General features: G+C 44.3%; 2 protein-coding genes across 11 annotated transcripts in view; both read left to right on the forward strand.

Moving 5' to 3' along the window:
* Positions 1–15,974, forward strand: part of LOC108157166 (cubilin) — a 43,469-nt gene that overhangs the window by 17,596 nt on the left and 9,899 nt on the right. The window lies entirely within an intron of this gene.
* LOC108157167 lies at positions 417–8,019 on the forward strand. Of its 2 annotated transcripts, none has more exons than XM_017289085.2 (2): positions 417–838; positions 7,280–8,019. In XM_017289085.2, exon 2 carries the CDS (start codon positions 7,415–7,417, stop codon positions 7,523–7,525), a length of 111 nt encoding a protein of 36 aa, XP_017144574.1. In that variant the 5' UTR covers positions 417–838; positions 7,280–7,414; the 3' UTR covers positions 7,526–8,019. The 2 variants fall into 2 exon arrangements, with proteins under 2 accessions (XP_017144574.1, XP_017144575.1); XM_017289086.2 differs by having other exon boundaries at positions 417–797.

The raw sequence follows: 15,974 nt of genomic DNA on the forward strand, positions 1-15,974 counted from the left end.
AATAAAATCAACGACTCATTGAGCCACAGCACCTCAAACGAAATGAAATCTCGAGGCAAACAACTTTAAGCACCCTCTCCAGATCCACATCCACATCCAGATCCAGATCCAGGCGCCCAGCTCCGTGACGAGGCGACGGAGGCTGCAGGATGTGGATGTGGATGGGAATGGGGATGGGGATGTGGGGTAGACCTAAGCAAGAAATGAAATCATAAATTCAATTTGATTTATTCAAGTTCTATTGGTTGGGGGGACTGACTGCTAGACCGCCCCGAGATTCAAATGTGGCCAAAGAAAAAGCTTTCTCTTTCCGAGTGTGTGTCATCACTGGAGTCCTCGCTCTCACGCGCTCCGTGGCTCTCGTTCGTCGAGTGCTTTTAAATGCCGTGCCAGCAGCCGAATCGGCTCAGTCGATTTCTGTCGGCCGTGCCACACACACCGTACACTGTTCGCTTCAGCCTACAGCCTACAGCTTCAGCCTCACAATCAGCAGCCGCCACAGGAGACCAGCCAGCAGCAGCCGACGACATTAATCGCATCGTGCGAAAGGCCCCAAAGTCCGGTCTCGCGCGCACTTTACAATTTTTTTCCCACACTGATTGCAGTTATCCGTTGCGTTTCGTTTCGTTTCGCGCTTTATCGCTTGGGCCGCTTTGGTGCTTTTTGGTTTGCATATTTATGCTGATTTAACCAATCCAATCCAATCCGTTCCCTCCCAAAAATCGGTTATCAACGTGAACTGCTGCTGCGGGAAACTAATTCCCAACGATAAGAACCCAAAACTTTGAAAGACAAAAGTGAATTACAAATCAATTTGGAAAGCTTTTAGCTCGGAACCGTAAATATTCAAATGGAATTTGAGAATAATTTACATACATATTCTTTTGAATTGCCTTGTCTGTGGTGCACACTTGAGATATGGGTCTGATCCAGGGCAATCGGAGGTTACGTGGTATCAGTTTTTGGCTGGAAGGTGGTATTTTACTCTTTTTTTCTAAAGGAATTAAGTGGAAATTTATAAGGGATAGGACATGGATTGACCATTACTTAAATACTCCTTCCTGGGCTAATCCCAGACTAAAAGCAGTTTACATGGAATCAGTAATTATGAGATAAATGTCCTTAAATTGGGGATTCCCTAAGCCATTTGGGGGCTTTCACTTTGATCTTGTGGAGGGTCAGATCAATAGTTGGCCAGGCAGGAGTCTGCGAGTCACCACGTTATTATGGAAGTAGTCAATCTACTCTCCAGTGGGCTAATCCCCGACTAAAAGCAGTCTCTGCTTTGCTCCTGAGTTACATTGAATGAATGTCAGATAAATGTACTCCCACACATACATTCGCACATATACTGTCTATTCAAAGCACATACATACTTACAAATACACCCTTGCACACAGTCACATGCTTATTGTTAACCCTGGACTGGGAATCTTGATTTCCTTGTCGCGTCCTTTCACAGGACAACAAATGATAGCATTCTGTGCAATAAAAGGTTACAAAACGATTCCGATGAAGGCAATTGTTGGGGGATTTACAACTCTGCAATTGTTTGGACTGCTACAATAAAAGATACACGGACATATGCATACACACACGCACAATACATATGTTGAATGCAAAAATATAATAGAAAGCGAGAATTGTGATGGAAATGTGTCCGTAACAGAAGTTATGATGGGTCCTGGTCCAGCTGTGGACCCGAGCTGTCTAATTGGAGCCAATGTCATTGGGAACATTCAATTTCCGTCCTTGGGGATGAAAGTAGATTGCAACGGCTCTCCCTGGCGACTGACAACTTTAAGAACGGTCGCCCTTTGGCCTCAAGGACCTCCCAGCTCACAGCTCCCACTCTCATCGTTTCGTAGTAGTTCATGCTAAGACCCCAGCTCAAAACTAATCGAATGCGTGTGAGAGCTGGGAGCAAATAAAGCTTGAGCCTCAGAGGGCCCCAAAGAAGGAAAAGATACTCCGACTCCTGCAATTTGCATGCAGTTAACGTGGCATGCGGCAAATCTCTGAAATATTGAAACGTGGCCCCGTTCTAGGCAAATAGTGGAGCAGCCAGCTTGTTTGACTAGCCAACCACCAGGTGATAAGCAAACAGAACAGAACAGCTAGTGGAGGAATGCACGAGAACACACAGTCAGAGGGATCACAACCCTTTCCCTTTTTCGGGGGTGAAACTCTGACACTAAATCAGGCCCCACCACTGCCACTGGCATGGCCATCAGGTAATAGAGAGATAAAATTTGCTACGTGTGGAAAGTGGGCAAAAAAAAGTGAGGAGAAACCTTGCCAAATAATGTGGCAGCCACTCGTTTGTTTAGGACCTTTACGCATAAATTATTTATTCATTTGACGTCGCCGGGTTTTTTATATGCATCATTAAAATTTCCTTTTGGGGTTCCCTCAAAGCTACCACTGGCAGGCACCGGGACCCGCCCTCGAATCGAAAAATGAGGTTTTTTACTTGGGCTATTTCATAATGAGCTGCAGACTGACTTCATCTCGGGGCGACCTTCCCCGCTACTCATATGGTTTTCCCGTCGGCTTCGAGTGGATTTCCTTTTTATACACAATGTCCCCCCCGCCGTTTCGCTGTGTTTCGCTGTGGAAAATGTTTATTTATTTCTGACATGTGCACAAAGATTTCTTTTCGTTTTTCCTTTGTCGTTTTGTAGTGCTATTTTTTTTGTACTATTTTTCAAGGAATATTTTCAAATTTCCCATGAATAAACCCATTGTTGCGTATGGGCAACATTTGTTTGTATTTGAATCCCAACTCGAAGCTAATTAGCAGCGCCCGGTGCATAGTCCTTATTGTTTCGAAGGCTCTCTGCAGTCGCGCCGCGTGTCCGTGTCATGTGATATGAGAAATATTGCTAGAAAAATGCTGCAACTTTTTCATTACATCAACTTGACGGCTGCCAAGTGAAAACTTTTCACCAAGCAGCAGCACCAGCAGGACCAGCAGCAGCAGTGGGGCCAAGAACAAGGACAAGGGAGAGGAAGGGGGCATAAAAAGGCAGGATGTAAGCTGCGGATGGCCGCTTCTTTAATTTATATTTAGTTAACGGCGGGATGCTGCTAATGAGTTTGCTGATTAAAAATAAAAAGTCTCGTCCCGTCCCGCCCTTTGATGTGCCACCTGCTCTAAGTGGCTTTAATAATAATTGTTTATCAGGTCCTGGAAATTTCACTCTCACTAGAACCCCAAGTCAGTTCAGTTAATCAATTAGCTCTCAAACTTGAGCTCGTTTCAATCAAACTACTAATCAATCGGGACTGGGCGAAACTTTCCCTTTCTTCACTATGATTTTATGAGCCAAGGGAGAGCCAAAAAGGAAACCAAGCGAAAACTATGCCGATTTCAATAAAAATCACTATCGGGAGTCTTAACGAGGAGGGGGTGAACCATTCCGAGCCATTAGCCATGAATGATATACAATGATAATTAGGGCAGACAGATAAACAAACCGCAGAGATAACCATAAAATGCGATGAGGTGGCGATTCATCCTAATGAACTTTTCGGTCCAAATACACATTGCCAATCGAATTTATAAATAAACAAGGCTGAAACGGAGAGTCGTCAGGTGGCCACAGCCACAGACATTTCCAATGCAAATGGCAAACAAAACTCGATTTGAATATTCCACATAATTCCGGGAAATTTCATGCCACATGCTTTCGAGTGATTTTTTGCTTAAATTTTACACGTGTTAGCAGCTGCTGATTGAGTTGATTCCACAAGGTTCCCAGGAAGACTTTAAGTTGGGAATTTAATTAATCTTTGTCGCACGTTCCCGGGGCATTTCACAAAAAAGAAAAATCTGTCTTTTGTAGATGAAAAATGCTTTAAAAATCTCCTTCATAAAAGCGAACGTGAAACATGCAACAAGCTGGGGGAAGCAGCGGGCCATGACAAGGCTAAGGGACCACCGTCTCGAGGCTGACTCACACATAGATACGATACCCACACACTCATAGGCCCTCCATTCATGTGGGGCCACAATGTGAGCCCTGAGACCCTCGCTTGTCTAAGACAAAAGATATACTACAAAAATCAAGTTTAAGTGTAGTTGAAGGCGGAAATGTGCTGGCCCCACATAGATGTACAGAAATAGCTGAACAAGTGGGGCATTACAGGAAGAGGTATGTGTATTGGTGCGCGTTTATAAATCAGAGCCGTTCGTTGCCTGCAAGTGCAATTATTTTAATGCACTTTTGACTTTTGACATTGCAAGACAAGACCTTAAAGCTCTGTTCAAGCATTTTAGTCATTGTTTTAACACACAAACACACAAACACACACTTCCAACAGTCAACGGTACTTGGCGGAGAGGACTTCTTCAGCGGCGACTGCCAAGGTCATCCATCCCTGCAGTTGAACTTGACAAAAGGATCGGCTTTGCTTTAATTTTGCATGCAATTTCATTTCTCAAACGGTTTTCGCTCTCTCCCCCCCTGTCCTTCCCTGGCGTTCTGGGCAATGCAATTTTCCATAATTTTCACTTTGGCAAGGGTTAAGTTAACCCTTCAACGGTTCTTTGTGGGGGCGAAACAAATTGAATTTATGTTTCAGCGCACACGAGACGAGAGAGAACAGGGCACAAAAATGTTGCCAACGTCACTGGCACTGGCACTGGCACTGGGATGCCCACGCACCCTGGGGTGCCATTTGCCTAACCTCTAACCTATCCCATAGTCAGCCTCTACCCCGTTTCCATGTACGCATCTGTACCCATCTGTGTCCTGGAGGCTTTCCCTTTGCGTCATGGGCCATTTGTTCTATGATCTCTCCCACTCTTACCACGCATAGCCACGCCCAAGTCTTTATTCGACAGCATAAACAAATTTCGCAAATGTGCGCATAAAACTTACGAAATTGCAAAAATTTATTTTTATTTTATTTCACAACAAAGACAGACATAGGCATTGTGTATGAGCCCATATCTAGCCAGTGACATGGTGTTTCCTTTGTGCTGGCATTTTCGGTGGCAGTTTTGTTGTGCTGTCATCTTGTCTTTGTCTCTATCTGTGGCTCGGCGCCTTCTGCCTCTTCTATGGGGGCGCTAATTTAATTAAGACTCAAAGACGGGAAGAACTCTGACCGCCGCACAATATGTGTCAGTGCAATGTGTTGTAAATCTTTTTAAGTGTTCACCGGTTTCCTCCCCCTCTGCCAGACAGTAAACAAAAATAAAATATCTTTGCGGCCTTTTATCGCCCAGCCATAAACCACAAGCATTTGGCCACATTGCGCATACGACACATTGGACGGCGCGGTGCGGTTCGGCAGAGGCAGCTGCATTTTCATTTCATATTACGCCTCCTACGCCGCAAACATAATTTGATTGATTGATATGCCCGGGGGCTTACAAGTATAAGCTTAAAAAACCCTGATAAATTGACTTATTACAACTTAATTCGGTTAAGGAAGTCCCGACCCTAACAGAGGTGAATTTTAAATATTATTTTTACGGTTTTTGTGTGGAAATTATGCACACAAGCAGTGTACACATATGTAGGTAGACATACATGGAAAAAGGCAGACAGGAAGGCATAATGTATGCACTGTTGTGGTGGTGGTGGTGGTGGTGATAGTGGTGGGTTGGCGGAAGGAAGGCATTTCATGAATATTAATTGACCGATTCAATGGGACAGAGCCGAGTACAAAGAAATGGGCACGAAAGGTACGAAAGTCAGTTAGTGGCAATGGCTTACTGAACCTAAAAGGGCGACACTGACCAGACGACAAATGAGCTTAAATAAATAAGAATATACAAGTATGTATATATTAAATAGCCCACAGCCTTTAAAAGTCGCAACAGTCCCGGCTCTGCGGCCGAAATCAAACGGACAAAGGGCCAAAATAGAAACTGCCACAAACATTGAAGGGCCTGCAAATGACGAGTCCACGCAGCCGGAGAAGGCAAATTATTTTGCGTGAGCGGCATAATTAAAAGTCTGCCTAATAGACGGCCGAACCTCTGGACATCACACGCACCGCAAGTGGTCTCCGAGTACATAAATAATACGCCCCCTAGCTTAGGGCGGGCCCATCGCCTTAACTTCGTATTAAAGGTCTAGTCGAGGCTTTTTCCCACTGAATTGAATTCGTGCCCCACTAACAGTACGGTACGGGCTGCATTAGTTTTTTACGAGTGTATTCCATTCCGTTCACCTGCCATTTGACATTGCGAAAACTTATCAAAAGTTGGTAGCAAAAGCTGTTGGTGTTGTTATTGCTTGTCTGGTTCCTGCGAAATGTCATCGCCCAGAGCCATTTTCGCTGTTGTGCTGAAAGAGAAATGAAAATAAACATTACATTGATGGTTTTTGTACCCTTCAAAAGGGTATGTCCACTTGTGGATGTTTTAATCAGAAACGGAAGTGGTTCGAGCACCAATCAGCTTTCAAAGTGATCCATTTTGAAGGCCAACACATACATAGTTCTACGAGTTTAAAGTGTATACATAGCCTCGACCTGGAAAAGTCGAACCCTCCTTTATTACTTTTCATTATTTTCATACTGTGTAGTTTTTTCAATTTTTATTTTTACATTGAATCACATCGAGGGCCTGTCAAGTTTTGTTTCGATGTAATTGAATTTTTGCCCCTCCGGGCCCGGACCGTGCTCAGCTTACAATTAAGTATACGTGCTGAAGGCCAGGCTGCCATCCAGCCTTGTCATCCAGTTTAATGCATTGACATTATAGCTATTAGACAGGACACTAGCTATCGATACTGGATATTGCATTTGGCTGGAAGGAAGTGCAGCACGGGCCAACATTAATCATCTGACAGTGGCACACAGGGCCCCAGATTAGAGACAAAAGGAACCGAGCCCCGAACAGCTTGGGTCGGGCTTATCGGCTGTGATTTTTGTTGGGCGAATTCCCACTTGTGAGCCCCTCCACTCACGCACGGAGCACAAAAAGGCGACAAGTTTTTGGCTGTCCACAGGCTGTCAGGGTCCTCTGGTCGGGCAGGCATTTCATGCCCAGTCAAGCGTCTGATAGGCCGCCCTCTCGATTTATGGCAGGCAATTTGTTTCTCCGGGTTTTTGTATGGGTGGTTGGATGGATGGGTATTTGTCAGTGCCAGGAGCCAGGCGGAAGGCGGAAGGGCGGAAGGGGAGGAACTTATGACAAGTGATTGCCCAGTGAATGGTCCGATAATCTCAACTGTGCACAGACAAGGCAGTCCCCAGTCGCACTGTCAGTCCCTGGAAATATGCAAATGCCCCCGATATCTCTCTCTTTTCGATACAGCGCACAACTGCAGTGACAGAGAGATAGCCGAGTATCGTGCCATCAATTCGAATCAATCAGACATTATCGAGTGAGTGAGTTAGCAAGACTCGATTCCATTTCGAGAGTGAACCGGGTGTACTAAAGAGCCCTGGTATGAGTAACAGCGCGATGGTGGCTGTGGCCATCTGCTGCATCCTCGTCCTGCTGGCGGTGTTCATCGTGATCATCATTGTGGTCGGCCAGACCATCGAGGAGCCCAAATGAGACATGCTCCAGCTGGGACCTGGCAACTTCCCAGATGGATAACAGAGGCCCCCCAATTGTTAGTCAGTCAGCATTCGCATCCGCATCGGCATCGGCATCGGCATTAGCACCATCATCAACAGTATCATCATCGGAACCAGGAAAAAACCAAGAAGCGGAAATGGTAGCAGGAGGAGATCAGGAGGAGAAGGAAAGGAAAATGCGTCCCATCGTCAGTATCCATTGGCTGTGATGTGAAATTTTTAGAATTTGTGAAGCAAAAATCAATCGAGAAATCAACAACAAAATTTTTGGAACATTCCGCATCGTAATAAATACTCGAACTAACCCGTACATCTTCATGTTATAGTAAATCTCTGTGTGTTTTAAGTGTTGATTAATATAAATAATGTATATAAGAGCAAGCAGTTCTATCTATACGCACACTCACACACAATATATAAAGATAAAGATAACTATACGATAAAATATATAAACATAAATACGTACATACTAAATAGATATACATTTACATATACATATATATATATATATATACAAAAATATATATATAATTATGTGTAACCCAACCGTCGTAACGTTGCGTTCGTTTTTATAAAAGTGTTGTTAACAAAAACCGATTTTTATTGATGTTTTATTGCTGTTGATATACATATACCTACGTACACGAAAGTGAAATAAGTTTACATTAATGTCCAGCGATGTCGAAAATTGATGGAAACGTAGAGAGACCGCAGAGGAAGACAAAGAGATATGGAGCTAAGGAGAGACAATAGAGAAAGCAACCAGAGAGCTCAATTGTTTAGCATAAGATCATATCAAATCGGAAAGATGTCAGCAATTGCACTTGTTAATGGCTCAGCAAACGGAAGGGAACTCAGACAAACACTGCGGACGGAGCATACATGTTAGAGATATGAATTATATAGAGAAGATATGCATTTTATATATCAAACAAACAACTTTTGGATAAGTTTTACGTGTATGTATCTATGTATATGTGTACCTAGAAGTAGCCAACCAACTCTTTGATGTTTACAACAAGAAGCAACAGTACAGATCTATGCATCTGCGATATTATCAACTATAACTATAACTATGACTATACAATCGGATAACCCCTATTTATGGATCACAAACATAATGGAGTGCATAATGTATGTAAATGTATACGCCGAAAGCCAATTAAACGGAAATCAATGCAGAAACGTACGCGCGCTGCAAACAATACGAATTTTCCTGGATTTACATTTTTTTAATCCTCATTGAAAACGCCAAAATCAGCGAATGGAACACACCAGCGAACTGCATTAATTAACTTATCAATTAAATACGAGTGTCTACACCATTTGCCAACTGTCAATACCCCGCCCCCGCGAACAGCTCACAGAGAAAGGTAAGCCAAATATTTAAGTCTTTAAAAAGCATCGAATCGGTGGGTTTTTCCTTGACGGCACAAGAAAATACTCCTACACCCATGAATGCCTGCGAAGAAAAAATCAAAAGTCAAGTTCAATTTGAATACTCAAGTATCTCTCGAGGACAGAGAGCTTGAAGCATGTACAAGTCCTTTGGCGCATGGCACTTTCCCACTTGCATCTCTGCATGGGGGTTCCAGAGACGGGCTTAAGCTGTGCTCCGAGCATCGACAGATGCACATTTCCTCCTGCTAATAAAGTTTTATTGCTGCAGACGGCTGTCAATTTGATTAAAATGGATATGCCCAGCTACTTTGGTTGCAGTCAGAGGTCCAGGGGTCCAGGGGTCCAGGGGTCCAGAGGTACCAGAGACCCCTGGGGCTCCATGCTGGATGGCGGATTCTGGCAAAAGTCAACTTGATGAATATTTCCATCCGAGTTCGCATCAAGTAATCATAAAGTGATGGAAATTCAATTTACACAATATTAAGCATGGAAAAACGGGCCAACGGGGAGGGTGGAAATGTGGCTAGTACACCCTTATGTACGAGTAGGAGTAGCAGGAGTAGGTGTTCCAGTTTTATGTTTGTGTGGTTTATTATTATGCAGATTAGGCCAAGTTGCTGGGGCTGGGACTGTGGCTGGGGCTTTGGCTTTACTTTTACCTTTACCTACTTGATTCTCGGTATTCACACACATACATACATATACTCGTGTGTGTGTGTGTGTTTGAGTGTGCATAAAAGCCGACCCCAAGCACACATCCTCAATGTTTCCCCATCGAGACCCCAAAGCCATATGCAAATTACGCTTCATTTTGAGTATTTGCTACCTTTTTGTGCCAGAGAAAAAGGTAACTGGCACACACACGGCATCCGCCACACGTATTTATGGCCAGTAGTCAATGCCTTGGCCAAATTGAAGTTGACGGCAAGTGTCACGTTTTATGACTGCATTTGCATATCAACGAATGCTGCATCCGTTGCTCGAGAGGTGTCCTTTATCGCCTTTTTCACCGCTTTTCAATTTCAATTCGCTTGTTTATGAATTGGTTATGGCGCATTAATTGACCGAGGAAGAGCAGATTGTCGCGAGTATTAGTGGGGGCGACACTGCTCCCCAAAGAGGAGATTGTTTGCCTCTAAGTGAATCGGAATCTGAATCCAAGTCCAAATCAGTCAGCGCGCAAAGCAATTAACCAAAGGAAATTGCTCAATTAGGAGTGGAAATCGAAAAAAAAACTAAAACCCACACAGCTACGAAATGGTTGGAAATAGAGCAACGCCCAGAGCTACATGGAAGGATATTCGTATATGTACGAGTATAAATCTGCTTCTAATTCTCCTTCTCTCACTCACTCTCTCTCTCTCGATGATGGCATAAGTAGAGCAGCACTTTTTCCTCATTCATTTTTGTATTTGCATGATGAACATTTCACAATGGCTAAGAGATAGCGTCGAGAATTGCATTCAGCGATGTGTAAACTGCAGATAGTCGAAGTACAGCTCCAAGTCCATGTCCAGGCAATGTTGCCAATAGGAATAGATAGTACGAGAAGCCAGAAGGGAAAATGCTGCCTAATGGCTCGAAATCTAATGCAGTTTTGTGAAATTGGCTGACCAAGGATTTATTACGGCACGTCATGTCCATTATTGACACACAATTCTCGTATAACAATGTTGGCCGAAAAGGCGGAGGAGGATTGCCAGCCAGAGTGACCCTCAAAAACGATGACGAGTCAACTGTCAATTAATCAATTTCCAGTCCATTCTGTCCTCTGGCAGCGACATCAGGGTAATGTCCGCCCGTTAAGAGCAGCACCTCGGGCCAGTTGGCATAGCAAATGCTCGCATTTTTAAAACCAAATTACATTGTGCTTGGCTGCTAAGCCGTGGAGAATGATTCGACAACAAACAGAGATTTGTTCCAGTCACCCACACACACCATCAGCAGGACATATTTTTTATTATTTGTGGCATTTGTCTCGTAATACTGGGAATACTTAATGCTTAGTACTTATTATTTGTGGCATTTGTCTCGTAATACAACGAGTACTTGGGAATTTGCAGAGGCTGCTTTAAATTGGACGCAGAGAAGGTAGCATTTCCCACCCTCTCACCAACAATCTGTTCCCTATAATCTCTATTCCATGAGAAGACTTTGAGAAGACACTTTTTACAAGAAGGAAATAATTCTATGAAGCTACGCAAATTGTAGTTCCATATCATAGCTTACCCAATTTTCTATAGCCATTACTAACCTAGGCGATAATCTATAGCGAGCATTGAAACAACAGATCTTCAAGGGTATCCAAAGCCTCGACTCCTCCCCGTTCGTATTTCCTTTATTCCTGGCATTTGTCTGTTGCCTAGTTTTCGGCTGGGGTTTGTTTTTGTCAAGCCTGTGCTGTGGCCGTGTCGTTGCGCATTTTAATGCCGCCAACGAGTCGGCTGCCCAGATTTATGGCCATTTATTGGGCATAAGTGTTGGCATTTTATGAACCAGCCGCTACCGCTACCGCGGCTGCTGCTGCTGCTCCTCCTCCTGCCCCTGCTGCCCGCCCACTCTAAAATGGCATTTTAATAAGTGGCCAAGAGCGGAATGTCGTTATGCTCGTGTGTGTATCTGTGTATCTGTGTGCGTTGAAATGAAGATTTATAAACCGCACCGCACCTCCTTAAGGCAGTCGAAATTGCTGAATGTTAAACTGGCTGCTAGAGCGAGTTCAGCAAACCCATAAATCTCCAACAGAATCTTGTTTAGTTTATTGAATTATCAACGGGCGGATGTGCCCGGGTTCGCGTGTGTGTGTGTGTTTTCTGACATAAAACTAGAAGAAATATCAAACACGTGCGCCTCCACAAAGGGGGAGGGCACTTATGTAAATAGGTCCCGCCTAGGCCTAGACCCATCGACCACAGCCCGCTCCAGGTTTCGGGGGGGTCCTTTATTTATAGTTTTATTTGTGTAAGGTTTTCTGGAGCGGCATTAAAATTTGCCTTGCTTCGACTTATCTACATCTCGCGAATTTCCCTCATTTCCCACCCACCGCTCACACACATTTCCACTTAATTTTCCCGAGTCATTTAAATAAATTTGTTTGGTTTCTGCGCTTTGAGAATGCCAAACACGTTTCTCTCCGTCAAAACCAAAACGAAATTAGAGAAAAATCACAGAAAATATATTTTGTTCGGGGTCGCAAAAACATTCGCATACAATTATGAGAAATATCTGTTAAATGCACACGCAGAAGCCCTGCGAAAACTTTCTCAAAAGTAATACAGACGAGAAGGAAACTGAAACTGTTGACAGGACCACAGAAACCTCAAGGACACACACACACACAAGGAGAGGAGGGAAAACCATGAAATGCTGCATGGAAACAACAAATTATGGTACAACTTTAAGCTGTGCGGCACCTCAAAAGAATAATTTCAATGTCGAAAAACTTAACATTGACGGCAGGATGCGGCAGTTGCTGCGGCAGCCACACAAGATGTAATAGAAGAGAGGAAAAAGGGGCACTAGATCAGGGTTGTGGGCCACTTCAGAAAGAGATGGTGCAACCCGTTCTACGGGCTGCTACATGCCACATGCCTCTTTCCATCCGGCGATGTGCACTTGGCATCAATCAATAATTGCCCATTGAAGGCAGCTGCTGGAAGAGCCCCGTCCGCACTGGCCTGCCCTGCCCTGCCCTGCCCCGCCCCGCTCTGCTCTGACATTGCACGCCATGATTGATTAGCAGCATGCAACACGAGGTGCTTCAGCTGAAACCCGACTAGACAGCATAATATGACGCTTATTGAATCGAGTCCTTTCCTTTCCTATCCTTTCCATGCCATGGCCACAGCCACAGCCACAGCCAAAGCCAGGAGCAGTGTCTGCCCTTTAATGCAATGTTGCATTGTATCTTTGGAATCGCCTCTGAATAAAGGGACATTGAAGGCTGCACGAGTGGCAGCGCCTCCCCTCAATCTCTTTGATTACCTCCATATCCATTATGTCAATTTCTCTCTTCATTCTGTTTTAATTGCATCGCCTTGTTGACCCCAGCAGTCCTCTTTGTTTGTTGCATTCCCCGTGCAACGGGCCAGCAAGTACTTTCATTAACTTTCAGTGAAATATATGTATACTCGCACATATCTGCGTATTAATTCCATATTGACTTACGATTCCCGTTCATTCTCTCTCGTTGCAGGTACGTACGCAAGAGCCATTCAAAAGCGTGAGTAGTTTCCAGAGCCAATTTTATTATTATTATTTCCACTTATCGGCAAAAGTTTGCTTCAACGTAGTCAAAGTTCAGTTCAGGAAGCTGAAGTGCTCCCCAATTGCAGTTAGCAAATTTTGATACCGAAATACAACATCCAGGGGCAGGCCAAAAAGATTTCAAATTAAGTATAAAGTTTAGGTTCGAGAGCTGACCAAATGTTAGACCGACCACAATTTCTCTAGAGTGAAGAGAATGTGGAATCCCATGAGGCGTATGCGTGATATTCAATGACCTATTCGCCCAGTACACGCTCATCTGATATATGATTTTATATCGCTAAAGATATCGTTACTTAAGTCTCCCAGTTCCCAGTTTCGTGTTGCTCCATAGACAAATTCACTTAAGAATGGCGAGTTACTCGCGCGTATGCGTGATTTTAATTAATAATTTAACCCATTCGCCAAGCCCCATTAAGGAGCCGAGCCATGCCATAATCACTCGAACTTAATCACCCAACTAATTGGCAATAAATTAGACCCAATTTACCTGATAGCTAACACAAATATGCACTTAAGTCCCTGCAACATAATATGCATAATTATGCCCGCCTGCCACTGCCACCTCCACTTCCACCGACCAAAAACCGAAACCAAAGCCCTGACAGCAGTTGTGTCTAAGATGTTTATCCTAGTCGAGACCCATCATCGTCATGGCAGAATGTTGCCTGGGCCTCTGCCTCTGCCTCTCACCTTCCCTCCTCGTCTGGCTTAATCAACGCATTTTATCGCCATGATTTTATTCTTGGGCTAAAATAAACTATTAGGAAAACTCATTTTCATGAAAATCCACTTTAATTGCTGTTGCCGCTGCCGCTGTCGCTGCCATCGTTCCATGGGGCTGTGGTAAAAGTAGCGAACATGAGATCTCTGGATGTACCTGAGCGGCACGCCATTGCAAATAAAACAACATAAGGTACTGTGCCATCTCTGGTTCTGCTGCTGCTTCTCCTTCTGGTCCTGTTTGTGGCTCTGGTCTGGCATTTGGCGAATGGTGTACTTGTAAATTTAACGCAAATTGTCTGTAACATGAGCTCTTCGACTGAGGTGTCAGAGGGGAGGCTGAGACCGAGGCTGGGGAATGAGAATGGCTGCGGTTTGGGCATGGGGGGCTCAGCGGGCCACCGTGTAAGTGCCAACAGCAGTGGCAGCCATTAAATTTTCAAGAAGTGTGTACTCGAGCAGGAGACACAGGCAGACAGTGGCTGCGAATGGGAATGGGAATGGGCCTAAGGAGGCTGCCGTAGACAGACAGACCCACTTAAGATTATATGTGCAGAAGGCGACAAAAGTGTCACCTCTGGATGCAAAGCAGAAACGAAACAGACAACAACAAAAAAGTGATTTGAGCCCGGCTGGAAAAACCCCCCAGGAGCTGGAGCAGCTCCAGCAGATACTGAAGGAAAATTGCACTGTTTTTTCTGCAGCAAAATTCAGACTGGAAAACTTTAAATCAGAGCAAGCTCTTGATTTTAGTTGGCTTAAAGCAATGCCAGGGCATTGTTTCAAAAGTTTCAAAAGTGCAACGCAAAAGTTGATTTTCTCTGAAAAGAGTCCAAGTTTTGTTGGCCCAAAGGTTACTTGATATTGCGCCATTAATTATGGGAACATTTGAGTAGGAGGATCATCTGGACTCTAATTATGAATATTCGCACAGTTACAGAGAAAGTTCATTTCATTCACTTGAAAATTCTACTTCCTATAATTACCCAGAGAATTATTATTTTGAAAAACTTCTCTGGACTGTGATTCCCGAGATATCTCTTCCCTACTCCTTTGTCGCCTGGCAGCATCAGCATGTGGTAAGGCTTTCGAATGTGTGTCTGATATTAAGAGCTCCCTTGGAGACACGCACCCACTCTGTCCAGGGACAGCCTGCTTCACGCTGTGTAACATCTTCGTCATGGCCATCATTATGCCTGTGCGGCTCCCAGAACGTTTACTGGCACCCACCCATCCTTTGGGCGCAATTTGTGCTAAACACCAAAGTTGCGGCTAACCAAGCCTCGTCTCCATTCAGATCCCTCCTTTCCCCCGATTACATCTGCTTAGTCTGGCGGTAAATACATTTAACAAACACAATTGAAACACGAAGTGCTGCCGCCATTTGGCAGCTTCTCAGTTAGTTTTTCATCTTTACAATACGCAATTAAAAGCTGGTTGCATTTTTTATGCATTGTTCAAGCGGCTGGTGGCATTGAAACCGAGTCGGTGCCTCACAAAAGGTGTACATTAACATAATGACAGGGGGAGTGGGGTGTCAGTGGAACGGGGTGGCTACACCGGAGAACTCGGCAGAGCGCAGCGGAACACAACAAAAATATTTATGGCAATGCAAATGGCGTCTGCATAAAATTTATTGACACTTTACTGCGCATTGTCATTTGAGAGGGGTGGGGAGGGGGCTTGGATTTGGCTCTGCCAGCTTCCGGTTACCACGATTTTGTGCTGCGGTTGTCATTGTTACGCCCCGGCCCCGCCCCAGAGTGCTATTCAGGCCTTGGAACGCTGCACGCACCGTGTCCCCCTGTCCATGTATGTTATCCTAGTGTTTACGTATCTGTGTGTGTGTTTGTGTTTGCCACACAAATACGCTCTCATTTTAATGAGCAAACTTTTACATCGAGCGTCGTTTATTTTGCTGTTTTGCAAACTGCATTCCAGGCACAAATGTCCTTTTGCAAAATTAATTTAAAGAGTTATGGGCGGAGTGATAATCATCTAGATCGCTTGCCAAAAGGGCTTGCCATTCGGTTGCG

The sequence above is a fragment of the Drosophila miranda genome, chromosome 2 (assembly GCF_003369915.1).
Source record: "Drosophila miranda strain MSH22 chromosome 2, D.miranda_PacBio2.1, whole genome shotgun sequence".
Taxonomy (NCBI): Eukaryota; Metazoa; Arthropoda; class Insecta; order Diptera; family Drosophilidae; genus Drosophila; species Drosophila miranda.